Consider the following 22617-nt stretch of genomic DNA (forward strand, 5'->3'; position numbering starts at 1 on the left):
AAATCCTTCCCTCTCCCACCCCACGAGATTAGATCCGTCCGTGTTTTAGGTACTGGTGTACATTGAGCAGCAGCTTGGACTCTGTGACTCCTGTGTTACGGGGGGGAAATGGGGCTTTGGTTTTTGCGCACACAGCCCCGACACCCAGGTAAAATTCATGCAAGGAGTGAAGCAGCCCAGAACTAAAGCGCGTTGGAATTTGTACATCCTCAGATAGGTTTTTTCACCTCCTGATGTAGCGATGATGTAGTGATGATGCTCCACGAACTGCATGCTGGGATAAGATAGAAACTTTTAAAAGTCCTTGTCACCCCATCCTCGGGGTTCAATTCCTCTTTGGACCTGTTGCGCAATAAACTTTGATCTACAGCTATTTGCTCCGGTTGGTGGCCGGACTCCTTCCTTTATTCTGCAGGGACCCACGGGCTCTGCCTGATGAGCTGGGTGGCTGAGCAGCCTCGCACCTGGGTCCCCCCCCCCCATAACACCAAATTAGCCTTTTATTGAACAGACCTAGGAGTAGACTTAGGGGGCATACAAGACCCGGGATCCGAGCCTTCTTCCCTTGGGGGTTCCCCAGCTGGTGCCTCCCCCCCTTTTCACCCAGCCAGTCCAAGACAGCAACAGCAGCAACATCAGTAAAATAAGTATGATAATAATATGCACACTGGTCCTCTGGCTGGAAGATTAATAACTTCTGGGACGATGGAAAAGTGCAAAACCAGTCATATGCACCAATTTTTCATGCTTGAGTACAGCAGTTTCAGCAGTAAACAAATACAGCACACAGGATATCTAAGTCAGGCACACAAACCGGCAGAAGGGAGCAAGGGAGGAAAGAGGCGGGAAGGAGACAGGGCAATGGATGTGTGTCTTTCGCTTCCTGTCGCCTGGGAGGGAAGTCAGCAACTCAGCATATTCAGGGGCTTCACGAAGCAAAGCTTTCTGCCAGCAGCTTCCAGGCAAATGAGGATCCTGGAAACACACACTGTGATTCTTGGTGTGTTGCCATATCAATTGTTTTTGAAAGGTTATCATGATGTGGTCTAGAAACCAGTTTGGACAATATATCGCCCAGCCCTAATCCTCACTGACCACCAACAATCCAGACAAACGCTCTCCCCTTCTCTATCAAAAGGCACTTTACATCTTAGTTCATAATCACATTGTTTGACATTGCCTTCAATATTTTATTACGATAGAGTTTTACACATAAAAAACCAGAACTTCACATACACAACATGTGTTAAAGAATGATTTCCTCCTGAGTTCATTTCTGTGAAGAAAAGAGTGGACTCTGAGAGGAAGACCTCCAACACTCCATACATCTAAATGGGTTCTTACATCTGAGAGTCTCTGGGTTTTCCTTAAACACTCCATTGTAAATAAAGCACTTTTTGCAATCTTTTCATTTAAACTGCTTCTCCTCTTTGAGTCTGTTGATGGTTTGTAGGGTTCTTCCTGTCCGTGAATCTGTTGATTTAGAATTTCCACCAAGACTGAACCTTTATCTACTTTCCTGATATTTATAAGGTTTGTGTTTTGTGTGAGTTTGTTCACATAAATCAAGGGTTCCACTCTGACTGGAGCTCCTTCCACAGTCCATACATTTAAACAGTTTCTCCCCTGTGTGTCTGCTGATGTTTTCTAAGATTTCCACTCTGACTGAAGCTCTTTCCGCACTCCATGCATTTAAATGGTTTCTCCCCTGTGTGAGTCCGTTGATGTTTTCTAAGGTCTCCATTCTGACTGCAGCACTTTCCGCACTCCAGGCATTTAAATGGTTTCTCCCCTGTGTGAATCCGTTGATGTGTTCTAAGGTTTCCACTGATACTGAAGCTCTTTCCACACTCCATACATTTATATGGTTTCTCCCCTGTGTGAGTCCGTTGATGTATATTGAGGTCTCCACTCTGACTGAAGCTCTTTCCACACTCCATACATTTATATGGTTTCTCCCCTGTATGTGTCCGTTGATGTGTTCTAAGTTTTCCATTATCACTAAAGCTCTTTCCGCACTCCATACCTTTAAATGGTTTCTCCCCTGTTGGAGGTCGTTGATGTGAACTATGTGTGCTCATTCAATGAAGCATATTCCACATTTCACACATTTTACTGTCTATTCCTAATGAAACGAAAGGTGCCCCATTCACTGGAGTTCTGACTGTCTTCTCCATCTCCTTCTTCAGAGTGGGAGGAAAGGAAATCCTGTTTGGGTTTCAAGGAAGAGAACTAGGGGAAGGGGAACACATCAAGCTCCATTAGCACCTTCTCCTATTTCAACGTCTCCTACATTCCCCCACCTCCTACCCATGTTCCCAATTTTTAGGAGATGAAGTTGCAATGTCATCAAATGATAGTAATTCATTAGCAACTTTCATAATCCTCAATCAATGTTAATAAAGCAGCATGATTTTTAAAAGAATGTACTGTCTGATCTCGTGCCCGTCTTCTGATACAGAACTATCCTAAAATGACACTTTAAAGGTGATATTCAGGACTTCCGGGTTAGCGCCATCGGCAATGGCGGAATTCCTCTGATCCAGAGGAACCCGCTCCGCGAAAATCGGGTCTTGCCGCCGCAGCGAAGGCGGAGACCCTTTAAAAATCCCAGGCAGAGGAAGCCTGGGAACGTGGGATTCGGCTGACACCAGGAGCGCCCCCCCTACCCACAGGGAAACCCCTTTTCGGGGGTTCCGAAGTGATGTGGGGTGAGCGGCGCGGTGTTTCGAATCGACCGCTATTTTTACGGAGTGAAGCCGCACAGCCATTGCCGGAGAGCGCTGACTTTTTCTTGTGGACAATTGGATTTCAAACAACAACCCGTGAGTAGAACGGAAATTGGACTTTTAAAGTATTTTTAAATTGGCACCGATCGGGGAAGGTCCAAACAGGAATTCCGCCTCCCCTTTCTGTAAATAAACTGAAGCAAAGAACCTGTCAACTAAGGTCGTGGAGTTTTATGTAAAGGATTTTAATTCTACTGATTGAAATTACCATCAATTTTTCTTGGAAGCAGGGGAGCCTGCAGGAGAAGGACAAAATTTGGGATTTGAAGTGCCACTTCCCTGAACCCGGGAGTGGTCCGTGAGAGCCCATTGACGATGAATAGATCAATTTGACAGCTGTCAAGTTAGCTGTCAAGATACAAAAGAGGACTTTGTTTCTATTGTCTATCTTTGTTACAAGCTTATGTTTAAAACGAAGGAAGGACTGCTACAATTTAACGTATGGGACTTTTGGGTCTGTGCTGAAAGGAGTGAAAAGGAACTTGAATCCCTCTAGAGGGAGCTTTGGGACATTGTTTTAAGGAACAGCTGGGAAATTGTTTTTTGACCTTGGACTGTTTAAGGATGGCGGTCGGGAAGGAAATTGAGTCTGAATTGAACAGGACATTTTTTCTCTTGGGAAAGCTGCAAGACCAGACAAATGTTTTGACTACTAATGTTATAACTTTGGGAACAAAAGTGGGTATTAGTAAAGAACTCGATAAGAATTCGGCACAGGAACCTCCTTCAAGTGAACAAACCGGAAAATTTGAGAAGGAGAATTATGTTGTGATTGAAGTGAAGAAAGGGGGAGCCGTAACCCTACAGATGCAAATGGTGAACTACAATTTGAGGCCTGACATGATGGCAACAAGGAGAAGCAAATTTTTGGAGATGGAAGCCTGGCCTGGTTTGGAAAATGAAAGATGGAGAGATCACCTTATGTGGAGATCAGATGGCCTTTGGATTACAAATCTGAGCCAGGTGGAGATTGGAGTTTCGGGGGCCTTTGGATTTGAAAGGAGCGTGAAACAAGATTTGGAATATCCTATAGGCTCTATTTTTAACCATGGAAGTTTGGCAGGAAGGAATATGATTACCGTTGGGTTGGAGCTTCCCCGAGATCTGGTTTTCAATACCAAAGACTATCAAAAAGACCGGCAGAGGGGACATGAAAGAGATTTAAGAGCCTCGGATTTAAGATCTCCGGGTTGATGGCTTTACGAGATTGATGGACTTTTGCTGGGGACCGAAACCGGGGAGGGGATCTGGTCGAAGGAAATTGGGAATTTAAAGTGTATAGAATATAATTTGTTTTTTGTTTTCTTAATGAGAGATGGGAAATTCGTGGAATGGAATCTTTTTTGACCTTAGGGAAACGTCTTAAGAATAAGTATAGATATATAGGTTTGGATGAGAGTTAAGATTGGATAAAGTAAAAGTGGATGGTTATTTGGTGAAAGAAAGAATGGGAAATTATAGTATAATAAGATAAGATATAAGGACAAAATTAAGATGAAGTACTGGTTGGAATATTTATATGAATTAGAATATAAAGAGGGGAATTATAGTATGTTAAGATAAATTATTGGGATTAAAATAAAGCTGGAAGGATTTGCTGGAATATCTAATTGAATTAGAATACAAAAATGGGAGGTGTGAGGAAGTCAAGAAAATAAGTGGATGTAAGTAAGTGAGTTAAAGGTTTGACTTGTTTTTTATTTGTTTTTCTCTTTTTTCTCTTTTTTTGGTTTTTGGATGTGTATTGTTTTTCATTTTTTTCTTCATTTTTGATTGCTCTTTTTCTTCTTTTTTTCCTGTAACCTTTAAAATCTTAATAAAAATTTATTTTTTTTTAAAAAAGGTGATATTCAAGGCAAATAGATAAACTGTACTTAGTGGAATATGTAGTACCTTGAATAAGTAGTATTAATTTATTTATGGCCTGAAGATATGTTATTTCTAGAGACGAATTTATTGCGGTTCTGTCTCAAATATCATAATTATACGATGTCTTGGGATGCTAGGAGAGCATTAGTTCCTTTGGTGGGGGTCATGTCATGCTCCTTATGGGGCAATCTATCCAGCAATGGTCCCCAACCTGCACTCAGCTCTCACCCGTGGCTTCCAGAAGCTGTCAGGATAGAATAGGGGCCACAAGCCCAGGAATGGTTTCAACCGGCCGGCTAAACCAGGTGAGGATACCTGATGGGTCTCCAATCCTTGGTGGGTTGGGGAATTCTGCTGCAGGTGAAAGCAGGCCCTGGTGGATGGAGAGGATGAGAACAACAGTGAATCCCACAGTCAGGAAGGCAGATTCTGCCCATACTGAAGAGGAAAGTGAAGGGCAGACGGAGCTCGTCAACCTGGGAAGCGAGGTCCTCGAGAAGGAAAACTGTGGTCCTAAACCTTTGCTGCCTGGTTTTCTTTAGGAAAAGAAAAGTCTCTAAGAGGGTTGGATGGTGTCCTGTACACCTCCTTCCAGCCACTCCTGCAGCCAAGTTGGTGCCTAACGTACTGCTCTGCTTTCCTTGGGACCATATAAGCCAGGCTGAGAAGGGGCTCTTGTTGTCTAGGCAGCCCTGAACCCCCAAACACACTGTCCACACTTGCTGTACTGCTAACACAGCAGTTTCGGGGGCAGCAATGAACTCAGAGCTGTGTAGCAAAATCTCTCCAATGTGGAATATGTAAAACAGAAGTGCTGTTTATATCATACATCAATTAAAAAGTATTCAGAATATTTGTCTTTTGAAGAAAAGACCACCAAGTATCCGATGGCCCCTTCAAAGCTAATGAAAGTCTTGTGCCTGGAGCTTTTGGGGGTGCAGGACCAGGAAAGCTTCTGCCACCATTATCCTTCCAATTTGGATTCAGGCCTCATCATACGACAGAAACTACCCTGGTTGCGCTGGTTGATGATCTCCAATAGGCTAGAGACCAAGGGCAAAGCTCTTTCCTGGTTCTGCTGGATCTCTGCTTTGGAGACCTTTGACCATGGTATCCTTCTGGACCCTCTAGGGGAGCTGGGGGCACTGCTGTGCAGTGGTTCCCACCCTTCCTCCTGGGCCATGTCCAGAAAGTGGTGTTGGGGGATGAGTGTTCAGGCCCCTGGGTGCTCACTTGTGGGGTGCCTCAGGGCTCTGTCCTCTCCCCATGCTTTTTAATATCTATATGAAGCCGCTGGGGGAGTTTTGGCTGGTGTTCACACGCATGTGGATGATACCAGGCTCTTCTCTTTTAAATTGGAACCAGTGAAGATGAACCAGTGAATGCCCTGTGTTGGTGCCTGTAGGTGGTTTGAGGATAGATGGTGGTTAACAGATTGAGGTTAAATCCTGACAAGACGGAAGCACTGTCCCTGTGGGACAGGTGGCAGGCAGACCCTACCAGCCTGCACACTGTCTCACTAAAGTGGTGCATGCTCTGGTTATCTCCTGCTTGGACCACTGCTATGCGCTCTACATGGTGCTACCTTTGAAGGTGACCCCAAAACTGCAACTAATCCAGAATGCGGCAGCTGGACTAGTAACTGGGAGCAGCCGCCAAGACCACATATCATTGGTCCTAAAGGATCTTCCCTGGCTCCCAGTGCATTTCCAAGCACAATTCACACTGTTGGTGCTGACCTTTAAGTGTCATGGCTGCATTTTTCAGGAAAAGAAAAGTGTTGATCTAATGTATAGAGATCATTCCTCATCTATTGGTTTAAGAAGGTTCTGGTGGTTTTACTCTTTGTGATTCAAAGTGGTGTTTTCTCCAGCAGGAACATTTTAGCTGATAAGGGAGTTTCCTATCTGCTGAGAGCAGGTGGTGGGATCAGTTGTAATGAGATTATGCTGAACCTTCTTGTCTTTGGGAACCAGAAGAAACTGGTTTAAACTGGAGTGAGTCAGGCTTGTTATCCAGTCCCAAGGTTACTCTGACATGGAATTTTTTATAAATCGCAGTATTGAAAGGCGCCTGGTCCCACTTCCTATTCTGCTATTCTCTACTCTGCTTGTGTGTTTCTTACTTGAGTGCTGTTTTGATATACTAAGTTAGGGTTTTACTGTAAGTTAAGTTTTTCCTATCTTTTGCCTTAGGTACTAAATTTCTCTGCTAAATGAATTTTTTGCTGCCTCTGAATGTTTTTTCCTACTCTGCTAACCGTATGTCGGTCTTGGAGATCATTATGGAGGAGCAAGATCTGCGACCTAAAGCCCTAAACAGCCTTGGCACTGTAGCCCTGAAGGAGCGTCTCCACCCCCATCCTTCAGTCTGAACACTGAGGTCCTTCTCTGAGGGTCTTCTGCTGGTTACCTCCCTGCAAGAAGTGAGGGTACAGGGAACCAGGCAGAGGGCCTTCTTGGTGGTGGCGCCCACCCTGTGGAACGCCCTCCCTTTAGAGGTCAAGGAAATGAACAACTATCTGACATTTAGAAGATAGTAAAAGGTAGACCTGTATTCAGAGGTTTTTAATGTTTGATGTTTTAATATATTTTATGTGTACTGGAAGCTGCCCAGAGTGACTGTGGAAGCCCAACCAGATGGACAGGATATAAATACTACAATCATTCTTATCATCTTGTGATTTTTTGTAATTATTTTGGAATTCGTACTGCAATATCAACTCACAAAATGTTACGGGTGGAGAAAATCACAGGGTTGTCGTACAAACTCTCATTCACATACAGTCTGTAAATTTGGGAAGGTCACACAGCTCACCTGTGCTAATACTGGTAGTCTTTGGCCTGCATAGGCACACCCTGTGTGTTGAGCCTCCAGTCAGAGGTATTGTCTATCATGAAAATGGGTCCTTTGACTGGGAAGAATCATGCAATGGCTATCATTGGATGCTGATGGGTTGTATCTCACCTTGTCAGTCACTCTGACACTGCCTTCAAAGAATAAGAGGAACAGAAATGCTTTTGAGGTGCAACTTCTATATCAAGCCTGAGAGCCATTCCATGGACTCTGCACCCCTGTTTCTGATGACAGGTGTACATTATCCTCATCCTCAATGAAACAGGCAGAGGAAAAGACACTTAAAGATGGAAGCCTGAGAGAGAGGAAAAGGTTTCTGGCTGCTTCCTGGGTGGGATTGCGGAAACAAAGAGCCGCTTCTGAGAAGGCCTCTCCCCTCCGCTCTTCCTCTTGGGATTTCCTCTTCTCTCCAGGGGACCAATGGTTGGACTGGGCAGAATCGCTGTGTCTGGGCAGGGGCTTATGGGGGCGGGCAGAGGATGGAGCTTGCAGGAAGGAAGGGGTGGGGGGACAGGACCCCCCACTTTCCAGGGATCCCTCTTTGGTCGCCTTGAAAGGGTGGTGGATTCCTGGGCCGCAGGGAGAAGCCAAGGTGGCCGCTCTGGAGATTCCTCGTGGGCGCCACGATGGAGACGTCTCCCCAAGGACTGGTCTTCCTGTATCTCTCTCTCCCCCCCCCCATGCCAATGCTGCCCTTCCCCGCCCCAGGGATGCTCCCCCCGACTTCCTCGACCCCCTCCCTCTTTCCCTGAGTCTCCCCTGCACCCAGAGGCCGACTTGGCGGGGCTCACCCCTCGCCCTGCGCGCCCCATCTCTCCATCCAGAGGACTCCCCCCGAACACGAGCCACAAGGGGGTCTCTATCCAGGGGTCTCTCGCGCCCGTTAACCCTTTCATGGCCCGCCTTTCTCCGTGCAGATCCCACAGGGCCCCAGGGATGCCTGTGCGGGGGAAACGGGGCAAGGAGGCCTTCGCGGGGACCCCCTGGGTGGGGGCCCCATGTCCGCCGCTGCCAAGGCGCCTAAGGGGCCCACGAAAGATGCTTTCGGGAGCTGGCGGGGGTCTCTGGGTCCTTTTCTCCCCTCCCCCCGCAACCCCATTACCTCTTTGTCCTCGCTCCAGATTCTCCTTTCCTTTCCTGCAATATCCACGGGGGGGGGTGTCCTCCCCTGCCGCCCCTCCTCCCCTTTCCGAAAGCGCGCGCCCCTAGAGCTACGGCGCAAATCAGCAATCCGGAGCAGAAGCTCCACTTCCGGGAGAAGCAGGCAGTTTGGGAGGGGGGCTCTCACCCCCCATTCACGGAGGAGAGATCGGATGGCGAGGAGGAGGAGCAACATATTGGGGTGGGGATTTGGGATTGTGGGGGCGGGGTGAGGGAAGGATGTGCCGGGAGGGGAGGGAAAGAATTGAGCGGGGGCGGGGAGGAAGGTTTGTCCCCCCCCTTCCACCTGTATATCAGGAGAGCGGGGGAGGGGCTGATCCCGCAATATAATTACAAAGTGGGTTCCCCCCCCCAATGTTTACATTGTAAAATCCTTCCCTCGCCCACCCCACGCCACGAGCCGTGCGTCCGTGCTTTAGGTATTGGTGCTCTTCAGACCAGGAAGGGGGGACAGTTATACGACTCCCCCAAAACCCCAAGTCCCCACCACAGCCTCGGACTAAGGCCAGGACAATGACCATTTGCACAGGCACCTTCCATGCACAACAGCAAAGAGGCTCAGAAAAGCAGCCTATACAATTGTAGCAAGAAGCGGATACCATGAATCGGACTGTTTCCTCCGACTCTCCCAATACTGTATAGAAAACTGTAGAAACGTCAAATAATAGCCAAGTCAACGGTTTGACCGATTTCCTGGTTTCCAACGCCTGATGACTCATCTGGAATTGGGGGATCCAATTCATAATCCATAATCCCTTAGGAGGCAGGAGGCGATCAAGGGCAACACATGCCCCAGGCAGAAATCCATCCGGATGGCAGATTGAATCCTGATACTTTCGAAGGAGAATCGCAGGAAAGCCTTGCAGCTAAGGGATGTGTAAATACTATTATGGTTCTTTGGGAAGAGGGTAGTTAAAAGGTGTGGGAAAATGGGGTTACTGACGGGCAGGGTGACGGGCTCATGTTTCTAAATTCCAAACACTCCTACTATGTGACACATTTGTGATGTATGGATGATGCTGTGAAAAAATGTATTGTGGGAAATGGGGAGAGGTCTTAAAAGTTCATGCAACCATATGCAATTGTTGTAAGAATTTTAAGGTCTAATATATATAAAATAAATGTTCCAAGCAAGGAAGCAAGTGTGTGTGTGTGTGTGTGTGTGTGTGTACACATACACACCCACCACATGTCTGAAGAGCACAGAAAATTTCTGGAACCATTTTCTCCCTCCCAAATTCTCTGCAAGGTCAAAGTGGGAAATCTCCCCATTGTCTCTTTGCGCACAAATCCTGTCTTAAGGGCACATTTAAGATATGAATAGGGTGAGCCTGTGACATGGATTCAGGAACTGAACAGCTATCATAACAATAGAGTGGCCAGGATGCCCAGGTATTCCAATCAGGTAACTTGGCAGACAGGAGGGAAACACTGCACTCAGATTTCTGTTGTAGTCCACCCCTTCTCTCATGTAGGTATGATGTCTTGGGGGTGGTCTTGGGCTACACCCCTTCTGTGATGTATTTATGATTTTTTTTGGGGGGGGCGGTCTTGGGCTCCAGGGGGGGCAATTTCAAAATGTCTTTATAAGGGCTTGCACTACTTTGTTAGAGGTCCTCCTCTCTCCTGCCTGTGGGGGGAACACCCTGTTGCAACAGCTTCAGTAAAGATCAGGCTTACTAGCTGCTTTGCTTCTCAATATTCTCTGGTTGGCCTCTGTTATTTCCTCCTACCAATAGAGAACCTACAAAAGGACCCTATATGGGCTCTTGGATACCCCATAAGGGATAAAGGAGCAGCTTCCCCCCCCTTTGTGTTTGAACCTTGTTGCAACAAATAAAGATCAGGTCAATTGGCTGCTGTTTTGCATATTTAACATGGCTGGAGACTCCTTCTTTTGCTGACCAGAGGGACCCCCGGGGAGTGACACCCTGATGAGCTGGGCAGCGGAGTAACTCTGCACCGCAGGATTTTTTGCTTCTCCCTGCATTTCCACCTGAGCCTCACCCCCTTACCTAAAAGACAGACACAACACAATGTGACAGGAGTGTGACTCCTGCCCTCAGCAAACCCTGGGATGCTGAGGTCCCCCAATCCTTGAAATGAAAAGGGGAGAGGCTCAGGAAACCTTCAGGGAGCAGGCAAGGAGTGGGGTGCACAGGCTCCAGAAGCTCCTTCTCGCGGATTCCTCCACTCCACGCCACTCCCCACCGCAAGCCGCCTGCCTCCCCATCACTCCCATGGCTGCTTCACAAGTGTGGGGAAGCTGTGGCCCCTCCGCCTGGAGCTCCAAGTTCCTTTAAGAGCCCAGCGTTGCACAGGGCAGGCTCACCTGCAGCAGAACAAAACGCAGCTTCCCTGGCAGTCTGGAGCCAGGCTGGGGAGCATCGTGGGGACCCCATATAAGAATATATATAATGATTTATTATTTATCCCCCGCCCATCTGGCTGGGCTTCCCCAGCCACTCTGGGAGGCTCCCAGCCCAATACTAAACACACAATACAGTGGTACCTCGGGTTACATACGCTTCAGGTTACATACGCTTCAGGTTACAGACTCTGCTAACCCAGAAAAAGTGCTTCAGGTTAAGAACTTTGCTTCAGGATGAGAACAGAAATTGTGCTCTGGCAGTGTGGCAGCAGCAGGAGGCCCCATTAGCTAAAGTGGTGCTTCAGGTTAAGAACAGTTTCAGGTTAAGTACGGACCTCCGGAATGAATTAAGTACTTAACCCAAGGTACCACTGTACGGCATTAAACATTAAAACACTTCCCTAAACTTCCCCAGAAATGTGCCCCACGAAGAAATGTGCTTCCCCAGTCAGAGGCAGCCGTCCTTCTCTGGTGCTCAAGTGCTGCCAGTGGGCTTCCCAGAAGAGGCCCCTGCTTGGCCCCTGGGAGGACAGGGCCCCCCGTGGGCCTGATCCTGCAGGGCTCACCTGATGTTCTAATGCAGGTGAATCCTCCTTTGTCCTTCAGGGAGAACAGAGTTTCCCAAATTTGGGTCTCCAGCTGTTTTTGGACTACAGATCCCACCATCCCAAGCTAGCAAGACTAGGGATGATGGGAATTGTTGGCAGGCCATGCAGGTGGCTCTGGAAAGTGAGCCCAGCTGCATGGGACCAGGGTGGGGGGAATTCCTTCAAGGATTCCAGAAGTGGCCATCACCTTTGAGTATAGGGGTCAGTGCCCCTATTCCTCCAGCAGGAGCGATTGTGGGGCTTCCTCACCCTCTTCCATTCAGCTCCGCCATTCCCAAAGGGCAATTCTTCTTCAGCCATTGTGGGAGCAGACGGGCTGGAAGCTGAAGCACGACTCTGGGGTTGCTCCATGGGGTTCATGAGTGAAGATGGGCCCCCCAGGAGACTTCCCTCATACCTGTAGCCCCTCCTTCCCCATCCTGCAAATAGGCTTGGGGGGAAATCTCCCATTCAATTTCAGTATTTCAAGTTTTTTTCCAGAATGTGTAGTGGGCAGGGATGAAGTTCTGTTAAATAAGTACTGTTTGGAGATCATGCAGTGGTGGGGATGACAGAGCTTGGTGCAAAAACCATCTTGCATGCTGGAGCAGAGCAACTCCAGGGCATGAGCTAAGTAGCAGCAGGGTAGGGGCCACGTGTAGAGCAAGTCCCACACTGAGGTCAAAAACGCACACAGAGGCAGCAGGACTTCTTCAGTAATAGTTTACTGAGCTTTCAAAGCATACAGTTCTCCCTGGGTCCCCAGTGAGGCACAAAACTTTGCTCCTGAGAGCAAATCCAGTTTCAGCAGTAAAATTATACAGCACACAGGATATCTAAGTCAGGCAGACACACCGGCAGAAGGGAGCAAGGGAGGAAAGAGGCTGGAAGGACACAGAGCAATGGATGTGTGTGTGTGTCGCTTCCTGTCGCCTGGGAGGGAAGTCAACAACTCGGCATCTGCAGGGGCTTCATGAAGCAAAGCTTTATGCTGGCTATTCCAGGCAAACATGCAACTCAAAAACACATGCTGTGATCTGTGCTATATTGCCGTATCAGTTGTTTTTATGGGGTTTTTTCTGTCCCCCCCCCAAAATATTCATTTTATAACACAAATAAAGAACACAAACAGAAAAACAAACAATACAAACAAAGTCTTGTCATATCCTTATTTTCCTATACATTGTGAAGTGGGCTTCCCCAAGTCCCACCTATCTGATTTTCATTTTACTTCATCTTTAGCAATCTACATATATCAACGTTTCTAACCATCTTTTTTTTTTAAATCACACTTAAAATAACTTCACATTTTATCACTTACAAATAATACTATTTTAAAATACACTATCTTCTACTTCTAAGCCTGCAGCCTATATCCACTTCCAAAGCTATTCTAAGATTTAAATATTAACATATTTTTTCAAATATTCCTTAAACTTCTTCCAATTCTTTCAATACTTCTTTCAATACTTTCATCAGTTCATTGTAAATACTTTCCCAGAAGTCTTTTTCCTTGGGGCACGTCCACCACATGTGGTAAAAGGTTCCTTCTTTTTCTTTACATTTCCAGCATTTATTATCATGAGTATGATACATTTTTGCAAACTTCACTGGTGTTAAATACCATCTATACATCATTTTCATCAAGTTTTCTCTTAATACATTGCAACATGTAAATTTGATTCCTTTGTTCCACAATTTCTCCCAATCTACCACCATGATATTGTGCCCCACATCCCTGGCCCATTCAGTCATTACAGATTTCACTTGTTCATCTTTTGTATGCCATTCCAGCAATAAATTATACATGTTAGATAGGTTTTTTGGTTTTGTATCTAATAATTCCATTTCCAGTTTGGATTTCTCTCTTTGAAAACCAATTTTCTTATCCATTTTAAACACTTCATTTATCTGGATGTACTGGAACCTATCATCTAATTTATCTTTCAACGGATCACAAGGTCCCCTACTTCCATCAGAATAGCATTATACTTCAACCACGTATCTTTCATATTCAACCTTTTACGGGTCTTAGCCAAATCACTTCTTTTTCAAGGGTTCTCGCAATGTGTAAGGGAATGGTCTGAAGCTGAGTATGTAGGAATGCATTCTCAGGCAGATCAGCTTTCCTGGGAGCTGGAGGGGGGGAATTGGCCCTCCTCTTTTCCAGTGGTCTCAGAAGCAGGGAGTGACACCGATACAGAGCAGATTAGACAGGAGTTACCTAGCTAAGAGATAAGGACAAGAGAAACAGACTCAGCTGGCCCTGAAGCAGGAATACGGATTTCTTTGGAGTTCACTGCTGGGAAGAAGAGTGGACTCTGAGAGGAACATGTCCCACACTCCACATATCTAAATGGGTTCTCCCTTGTGAGAGTCCCTAGATGTTGCTTAAACATTCCATTATAATTAAATCACTTTCTGTAATCTTTCCATTTAAACTGCTTCTCCTCATGTCTGAGGGTTGGGGGTTGGACTCGATGGCCCTTGTGGTCTCTTCCAACCCTATGATTCTATAATTCTATGTCTATGTCTGTTGATGGTTTGTAGGGGTTCAGCTCTTAAAGTTCATCCTGTACATGAGTCTGTTGATTTAGAACTTCCACTAGAACTGGACCTCTACCTTTATCTAACTTCCTGGCACTTATATGGTTTGTCTCTTGTGTGAGTTTGTTAATGTAAATCAAGGGTTCCACTCTGCCTGAAGCTTTATCGCTCTCAATGCATTTAAAGGGTTTTTCCCCTTTGCGAGTCCTTTGATGTCTTCTAAGGGTTTCACTGAAACCGAAGCTCCTCCGCACTCCATTCATTCATATGGTTTCTCCCCTGTGTGAGTCAGTTGATGTCTATTAAGCTGTCCACTCTGACTGAATTTCTTTCCGCACTCCATGCATTTAAATGGTTTTTCCCCTGTGTGAGTCTGTTGATGTCTTCTAAGGTTTCCATTATCAATAAAGCTCTTTCCACACTCCATACATTCATATGGTTTCTCCTCTGTGTGAGTCCGTTGATGTATTCTAAGGCTTCCATTGAAACTGAAGCTCTTTCCGCACTCCATACATTCATATGGTTTCTCCCCTGTGTGAGTCCGTTGATGTTTTCTAAGGTCTCCATTCTGACTGAAGCCCTTTCCACAATGCATACATTTATAAGGTTTCTCCCCTGTGTGAGTCCGTTGATGTTTTCTAAGGGCTACATTCTGACTGAAGCTCTTTCCACACTCAATGCATTTAAATGATTTTTCCCCTGTGTGAGTCCGTTGATGTCGTGTAAGGTTTGCATTGAAACTGAAGCTCTTTCCGCACTCCATACATTCATATGGTTTCTCCCCTGTGTGAGTCCGTTGATGTCCTCTAAGGGTTCCATTATCACGAAAGGTCTTTCCACACTCCATACATTTACATGGTTTCTCCCCTGTGTGAGTCTGTTGATGTCTTCTAAGTTTTCCATTATCACTAAATCTCTTTCCACACTCAATGCATTTAAATGGTTTTTCCCCTGTGTGAGTCCGTTGATGTCTTCTAAGTTTTCCATTATCACTAAATCTCATTCCACACTCAATGCATTTAAGTGGTTTTTCCCCTGTGTGAGTCCGTTGATGTTGTGTAAAGTTTGCATTGAAACTGAAGCTCTTTCCGCACTCCATACATTCATATGGTTTCTCCCCTGTGTGAGTCTGTTGATGTCTTCTAAGTTTTCCATTATCACTAAATCTCTTTCCACACTCAATGCATTTAAATGGTTTTTCCCCTGTGTGAGTCCGTTGATGTCGTGTAAGGTTTGCATTGAAACTAAAGCTCTTTCCACACTCCATACATTCATATGGTTTCCCCCCTGTGTGAGTCCGTTGATGTCGTCTAAGGATTGCATTTAAACTGAAGCTCTTTCCGCACTCCAAACATTCATATGGTTTCTCCCCTGTGTGAGTCGCTTGATGTCCTCTAAGGGTTCCATTATCACGAAAGGTCTTTCCACACTCCATACATTTACATGGTTTCTCCCCTGTGTGAGTCTGTTGATGTCTTCTAAGGGTTCCATTATCACTAAATCTCTTTCCACACTCAATGCATTTAAATGGTTTTTCCCCTCTGTGAGTCCGTTGATGTCGTCTAAGGATTGCATTTAAACTAAAGCTCTTTCCACACTCCATACATTCATATGGTTTCTCCCCTGTGTGAGTCCGTTGATGTGTTCTAAGGTTTCCATTATCATGAAAGCTCTTTCCGCACTCCATACATTCATATGGTTTCTCCCCTGTGTGAGTCCGTTGATGTCGTCTAAGGATTGCATTTAAACTGAAGCTCTTTCCGCACTCCATACATTTATATGATTTCTCCCCTGTGTGAGTCCGTTGATGTCTTCTAAGGCTTCCATTGAAACTGAAGCTCTTTCCGCACTCCATACATTCATATGGTTTCTCCCCTGTGTGAGTCCGTTGATGTTGTCTAAGGGTTCTATTATCACGAAGGCTCTTTCCGCACTCCATACATTCATATGGTTTCTCCTCTGTGTGAGTCACTTGATGTCCTCTAAGGGTTCCATTATCACGAAAGGTCTTTCCGCACTCCATACATTCATATGGTTTCTCCCCTGTGTGAGTCTGTTGATGTCTTCTAAGGTTTCCAATGAAACGGAAGCTCTTTTCACACTCCATACATTTAAAAGGTTTCTCCCCTGTGTGAGTCAGTTGATGTATATTGAGGTGTCCACTCTGACTGAAGTTCTTCCCACACTCCTTGCATTTGAATCCTTTCTTGCCCATGTTAGTCGGCTGATGTGTTCAATCAGTGAAAGTCTTTCCACACTCCATACCTATAAATGGTTTCGCCACTTTTGGGGTTTGTTGATGTGAGCTATGTGTGCTCATTCAATGAAGCATGTTCCAGATTTCACACATTTTAATGTCTCTATCTAGTGAAACCAAAGGTGCCCTTTCCCCTCGAAGTCTGTCTCTCTTCTCCATGACCCTCCTCAGCGTGGGAGGAAAGGAAATCCTGTTTGGGTTTCAAGGAAGAGAACAAAGGAAAAGAGAGCATATCAGATGCCATTAGCACCACCTCATATTTCAACATGTCCTATATTTCCCCTGCATCCTACCCAGGTTCCAAATTTTTAGGAAATGAAGATGCAATGATGTCAAATGATAGTAATGCATCAGCAACCTTTCATTATCCTCAATCATCATTAATAAAGCAGCATGATCTTGGAATACAGCCTTTTCACATCAATTGTTTTCTCACAGGAAATGCAGCTACTCTCTCTCCATGAAAAGGCCCTCTCTGTCTCTGGTTCATCTTTCCTTTGGACATTTCCCATCATCCGCATCATAATCCTCCATCCACCCCTGTTTCCACCCCTAGATCTTCATGAATCACCTGCACAGTCCCAATGGCCTCAGGAAGTCCATGTGGACCATTATTTGAGACCATTATATGAGACCCAGGTCTACATCTTTTCCAGGGACTTTGGTCTGGGTCAGTCAGAGAACTAGTGGCAAGGCTTGGTGCTTGGGGTCAGCTGAATGGGTGCTCAGGGAAGCTCCTGTTCTTGGAGATGGACCTCTGTCTACATGCCTTGCATTGCATGGAGAGAGCAGGAGAAGCAGAAGGAAAGCAGCTGGCAAATGGGAAACACCCCCCCATTGTTCCTTATAATAATGATGTGCTGCCTGATCTCTTGCACCGTCTTCTGACGCAGGACTATCCTAATCTGGCACTGAATAGCTGGATATTAAAGGCAAATGGATAACTCTACTTAGTGGAAACTTCATCCTTGAATATGTAGTATTGATTCATTAACAACCTGAAGTTGTGCTATTTCTTGAGATATGAATTTATTCCTGATCTGAGTGTTTTTTCCTACTCTGCTAACTATATGTCAGTCTAGGAGATCGTTATGAAGGAGCAAGATCTGAGACCTAGAGCCCTAAACAGGCTCGGCCCTGTAGACCTGAAGGAGTGTCTCCAGCCCCATCCTTCACTCTGCACACTGAGGTTCTCCTCTGAGGGTCTTCTGCTGGTTCCCTCCCTTCAGAGGTCAAGGAAATGAACAACTATCTGACATTTAGAAGATAGTTGAAGGGAGACCTGTGTTAGGAGGTTTTAATGTTTGATGTTTTACTGTCTTTTATGTGTACTGGAAACCCAACCAGATGGGCAGGGTATAAATACTACAATCAGTTGTATTATCTTGTGATTTTTTTGTAGTTATTTTGGAATTCGTAGTGCAATATCAGGTCACGAAATGTTTTGGGTGGAGAAAATCACAGGGTGGCCGTAAACAATAATCCCACCCACAAACTCTCATTCACATACAGTCTGTAAATTTGGGAAGGTCACACAGCTCACCTGTGCTAATACTGGTAGTCTTTGGCCTCCATAGGCGCACCCTGTCTGTAGAGCCTCCAGCCACAAGCACTGTCTATCATGAAAATGGGTCCTTTGACTGGGAAGAATCTCAGCTTGTCAGTCACTCTGACATTGCCTACAAAAAGTAAGAGGAACAGAAATGCCTTTGAGGTGCACCTTCTATAGCAATCCTGAGATCGGACTTCCGGGTTAGCGCCATCGGCTAATGGCGGATTCCTTCCAAGCTCCGGAGGGAATCGGCTGCGCAGGAATCGGGTCTTGCCGCTGCGGCGACGCGGGGACCCTCAGAAATCACAGGCACTGAAGCCTGTGAATTTGGTGACTCGGCGGGCACCATTTGCACCCCCCCGACCCGCGAAGGAGCCTTTTTAAAGGCTTCGGAACGGGGGACGGGGTGAGCGGCGCGGTGCTGAGAGTCGACTGCTTCTCCTGCGGAGTGAAGCCGCACGCCATGGTCGGAGAGCGCTGACTTCTTCTTGTGAACAATTGGACTCTAAAAGCAACAACCCGTGAGTAATACGGAAATTGGATTTGTAAAGAAAAAAAATTTTTTTTTTGAATTAGGCATGATCGGGGAAGGCGCAAACAGGAAGTCCGTCTCCCCGTCTTATAAATAATCTAAAGCAAGGACTAGCTAACTAAGGTCGAGAGAATTTCTTCTTCTTTATTGGGTAAAAGACATTAATTTCACGATTTGGCAGTGTAAGTAATTTCACTGGAGGATAAGAGCTAATTTTGAGAGCTGAAGTGCCACCCCCCCCCCCGGACCCAGGAGTGATTCGCGAGAGAGCCTGTTGAGGAGATATAGAAGAGTTTGACAGCTGTCAAATTAGCTGTCAAGAAGGAAAAAGAGAACTTTGTTTCTGCTGTCTCTGCTGGATATATTTGCTACAATTTGGTTATATTTTGTTGAAAACAAGGAAGAACTGATACAAACTAACTTGATTTTTGGATTTGAACTGGAAGGAAGATAAAGTAACCAAAATCCTTCTAGAGGGGATTTTGGGACATTACAAGAATGGCTGAAGGAGGAAAAATTCAAGCTAAATTGGACAGAGTGTTTCTTCTCTTGGGAAAGTTACAAGGCCAAATTGATGTTTTGGCTATAAATGTTGCAACTCTGGACTTAACAGTAAACAAATTCATTGCATTTGATAAGGACTTGACTCATGAAGTCCATGCAGCTGGACAAGAAGAGAAACTTGAAAGATTTGAGAATGTGGAGAAAGAGATATATGTTGTTTCTGAGGAAAAGGAAGGAGGAGATGTAATGTTGCAGATGACAAAGGAGAGCCAGAGGCCTGGCATGATGGCTACAAAGGAAAATAAGTATTGGATGATGAAAATCTGTTTTGAATTGAAGATTGAAGAATGGAGAGATCTCCTTATGTGGAGATCTGAAGACCTATGGATTACAAATTTGACTAAGGTGAAAGTTGGAGCTTTTGGGACATTTGGACTTAAAAGGAGTAAGAAACAAGATTCGGGCTCCACTTTTAAGTATGGAGGTCTGGCTGGAAGAAATATGGACCCTATCGGGACAGAGCTTCTCCAAGATCTGGTGTTTAATATTAAGGACTACCAAAAAAACCGGCAGAGAGGAATTGAGAGAGAATTAAGAGCCTCAGACGTGAGGTCTCCAGGCTGATAGTAGACTAAGACTGATGGACATTTGTTGGGGATTGAAACCGGGAAAGGGGGGGTGGGGTTTGGGAATCCAAAGGGTGCAGAATTATAATTTGTTTTTTTTTTATTTTGTTTTGTTATTAGTATGAAAATTGGGGAATTCGTGGAAGGGAATTTGGGTCGACTTTAGAAAAAAGTTTTAAGAATGAGCACTGATGTTTAAATACTGATGTTTATAAGTTAAAATTGGTTTTTCTAAAATGAATTAAATATAAAAAGGTCAAAAATTGGGGACAAGAACTTGTTGAATTAACAATTTGAATTGGAATATAAGAAGGGGAGGTGTGGGGAAGTCAGGGAAATATGTTATTGAAAATAAGGATTGTAAACTTTATGTGTTTTTAACTTTTTTGTTTTTTGTTTTTTTGATTTTTTAATGCATAAAGGTGGAAAAATTCAATAAGTATCTTTTTTTAAAAAATATAGCAATCCTGAGATCAATTAAACAGGTTCTGCACCCCTGTTTCTGATGACAGGTGTACATTTTCCTCATCCTCAATAAACCATGCAGTGGAAAAGACACTTGAAGATAAAAGCCTGAGAGAGAGGAAAAGGTTTCTGGCTGCTTCCTGGGGGGGACTGAGGAAACAAAGAGTCACTTCTGAGAAGGCCCCCCCCCCTCTTCCTCTTCCCTCTCCTCTCCAGGACGAACAATGGTTGGACTGGGCAGATTCGCTGTGTCTGGACAGGGCAGGCGCTTATGGGGTGGGAAGAGGATGGAGGTTGCAGGAAGGAAGGGGTGGGGGGACAGGACCCCCCACTTTCCAGGGATCCTTTTCTGGTTGCCTTGAAGGGTGGGGTCGATTCTTGGGTGGGAGGGAGAAGCCGAGCCGGCCCCTCCGGAGATTCCTCGTGGGCGCACGATGGAGATGTCTCCCCAAAGACTGGTCTCCCCCCCCCCCGGCCAATGCTTCGCTTCATTCCCCGGGGATGCTCCCCTCCCCTAACTCCTCCCCCCGGCTCCCCCCACCCTTGGCCCCCTCCCTCTCTCCCGGAGTCTCCCCTGCACCCAGAGGCCCCCTTGGCGCGGCTCACCCCTCGCCATGCGCGAACCATCTCTCCACCCGGAGGGTCCCCCCAAGACGAGATGGGGAGGGACGGGGGGTCTCTATCTAGGCGTCTCTCGCGCCCGTTAACCCTTTCATGGTCTGCCTCTCTCCGCGCGGAGCGCACAGGGCCCCAGGGATGCCTGCGCGGGGGAAACGGGGCCAGGGAGTCCTCGTGGGACCCCGTGGGTGGGCGCCCCATGTCTACCCCTGCCGAGGAAAGCCCCCTTCGCAGCACACGTTCAGGGATCCAGGCCCTGCCGGGGGGGCCCACGGAAGGCGCTTTGGGGAGCTGGCGCGGAGTCCCTCTCTGGGTCCCTTTCTCCCCTCTCCCCCCCCCCCGCGACCCCTTTACCTCTTTGTCCTCGATCCCGATTCTCATTTCCTTTCCTGCAACATCGATGTTTTTTGAGGGGTCCCCTCCCGCCCCTCCTCCCCTTTCCGAAAGGGCGCGCCCCTAGAGCTATGGCGCTGAGCTGCAATCCGGCGTAGAAGCTCCACTTCCGGGAGAAGCAGTCAGGTTGGGAGGGGGGTCACCCCTCCCTTATTCCCGGAGCAGAAGCCGGATTGGAGGAGGAGGAGGAGGAGGAGGAGGAGGAGGAGGAGGAGGATCCTGATACTTCCAAAGGAGACGCCCAGGACAGCCTTGCAGCCAGAGGGATGTCTGAATACTATTATGGTTCTTATTGGAAGAGGGCAGTTAAAAGGTGTGAGAAACTGGGGTTGTTGACAGGGGTGGGTGACGGGCTCATGTTTCTGAATGCCAAAGACTCCTCCTTTGTGACAAATCTGTGATGCATCAAAGATGCTGTGGAAAAATGTATTGTGGGAAATGGGGAGAGCTCTTAAAAATCCATGCAACCATCTTCTCGGGGTTCCTACTCTTGGTGTGTTTGAACCTTGTTGCAACAAATAAAGATCAGGTCAACTGCCCGCCGTTTGCTTCTTTAACTTGGCTGGATTCTCCTTCTTTTGCTGACCGGAGGGACCCCCGGGGAGGGGCGCCCTGACGAGCTGGGCAGCGGAGGAAATCCGCACCCGGGGATATTTTCCTTCTCAACTCCTTCCCACCTGAGCCTCACCCCCTTACCTAAAAGCCAGACACAACACAATGTGACAGGATTGTGACTCCTGCCCTCAGCGAACAAAATAGCTCCCCCCCCCCCGGAGCAAAGCAACCCCGGGATGCTGAGGTCCCCCAGTCCTTGAAATGAAAAGGGGAGGGGCTCGGGACACCTTCAGGGAGCAGGCGGGGAGGGGGCTGCCCAGGCTCCAGGAGCTCCTTCTCGCTGGTTCCTCCCCATCGCCCTCCTGCTGCCTGCCTCCCCTCCGCTTCTACTGGCCCTTTGCAAGTGCGGGGAAGCTCTAGTCCCCCCGGCCCCCCTCAAATTCCTTCTAAGAGCCCCACGTTGCACGTGGCCGGCTCACCTGCAGCGAAACAAAACGCAGCTGCCCTGGCAGAGTGGAGCCAGGCTGGGGCGCAACGTGGGGACCCCAGAAATGTGTCCCTAGAGGAAATGCGCCTCCCCCCTTCTCTGGTGCTCAAGTGCTGCCGGTGGGCTTCCCAGAAGAGGCCCCTGCTTGGCCCCTGGGAGGACAGGGGCCCCTTGGGCCTGATCCTGCAGGGCTCACCTTACGTTCTGGTGCAAGTGAACCCTCCTTTGTCCTTCAGGGAGAACTGGGTTTCCCAAATTTGGGTCTCCAGCTGTTTTTGGAGTACAGATCCCATCACCCCTACCTAGCAGGACCAGTGGTCAGGGATGATGGGAATTGTAGTCAGGCCCTCCAGGTGGCTCTGGCAAGTGAGCCCAGCTGCATGTGACAAGGGTGAGGGGGGAATTCCTTCCTGGTCTTATGGAAATTACAGGGGAGGGGGTTACCTAA

General features: G+C 46.9%; 4 protein-coding genes across 5 annotated transcripts in view; all 4 read right to left on the reverse strand.

The window, feature by feature from the left end:
• The window catches only part of LOC128421962 (oocyte zinc finger protein XlCOF6-like), a 29204-nt gene extending 20288 nt beyond the window's left edge, over positions 1-8916 (reverse strand). Inside the window, exons 1-2 of the mRNA XM_053405351.1 lie at positions 8617-8916; positions 7476-7648 (exon numbers count right to left, since the gene is read on the reverse strand). The gene's annotated coding sequence lies outside the window, so the exon portion shown is untranslated. The remainder of the gene's footprint in view (positions 1-7475; positions 7649-8616) is intronic.
• LOC128421994 (zinc finger and SCAN domain-containing protein 2-like) overlaps positions 1-22617 on the reverse strand; it is a 38888-nt gene that overhangs the window by 6554 nt on the left and 9717 nt on the right. The window lies entirely within an intron of this gene.
• On the reverse strand, positions 1449-12147 carry LOC128422011 (zinc finger protein 239-like). The gene is made up of 2 exons (XM_053405460.1): positions 12052-12147; positions 1449-2067 (listed from the first exon to the last, which is right to left on the reverse strand). Exons 1-2 carry the CDS (start codon positions 12102-12104, stop codon positions 1611-1613), a joined length of 510 nt encoding a protein of 169 aa, XP_053261435.1. The 5' UTR covers positions 12105-12147; the 3' UTR covers positions 1449-1610.
• LOC128421957 (zinc finger protein 850-like) lies at positions 14169-21155 on the reverse strand. Of its 2 annotated transcripts, XM_053405337.1 has the most exons (3): positions 21089-21149; positions 17981-18116; positions 14169-16627 (listed from the first exon to the last, which is right to left on the reverse strand). In XM_053405337.1, the coding sequence occupies exon 3, from the start codon at positions 16393-16395 to the stop codon at positions 14440-14442; it is 1956 nt and encodes a 651-aa protein (XP_053261312.1). In that variant the 5' UTR covers positions 16396-16627; positions 17981-18116; positions 21089-21149; the 3' UTR covers positions 14169-14439. The 2 variants fall into 2 exon arrangements, with proteins under 2 accessions (XP_053261312.1, XP_053261313.1); XM_053405338.1 differs by lacking the exon at positions 17981-18116 and having other exon boundaries at positions 21089-21155.

Source organism: Podarcis raffonei, chromosome 10, assembly GCF_027172205.1.
Source record: "Podarcis raffonei isolate rPodRaf1 chromosome 10, rPodRaf1.pri, whole genome shotgun sequence".
Taxonomy (NCBI): domain Eukaryota; kingdom Metazoa; phylum Chordata; class Lepidosauria; order Squamata; family Lacertidae; genus Podarcis; species Podarcis raffonei.

Bases quoted from the DNA above. Each gene is read 5' to 3' on its own strand.
- LOC128422011 (XM_053405460.1), bottom strand. From the start codon at position 12,104: ATGGGAGATTTCCCCCCAAGCCTATTTGCAGGATGGGGAAGGAGGGGC. The intron at 2,068-12,051 runs GTATGAGGGAAG...GAGCACACATAG, and splicing joins TGGGGAAGGAGGGGCTACAG to TTCACATCAACGACCTCCAA.
- LOC128421957 (XM_053405338.1), bottom strand. From the start codon at position 16,395: ATGGGCAAGAAAGGATTCAAATGCAAGGAGTGTGGGAAGAACTTCAGT.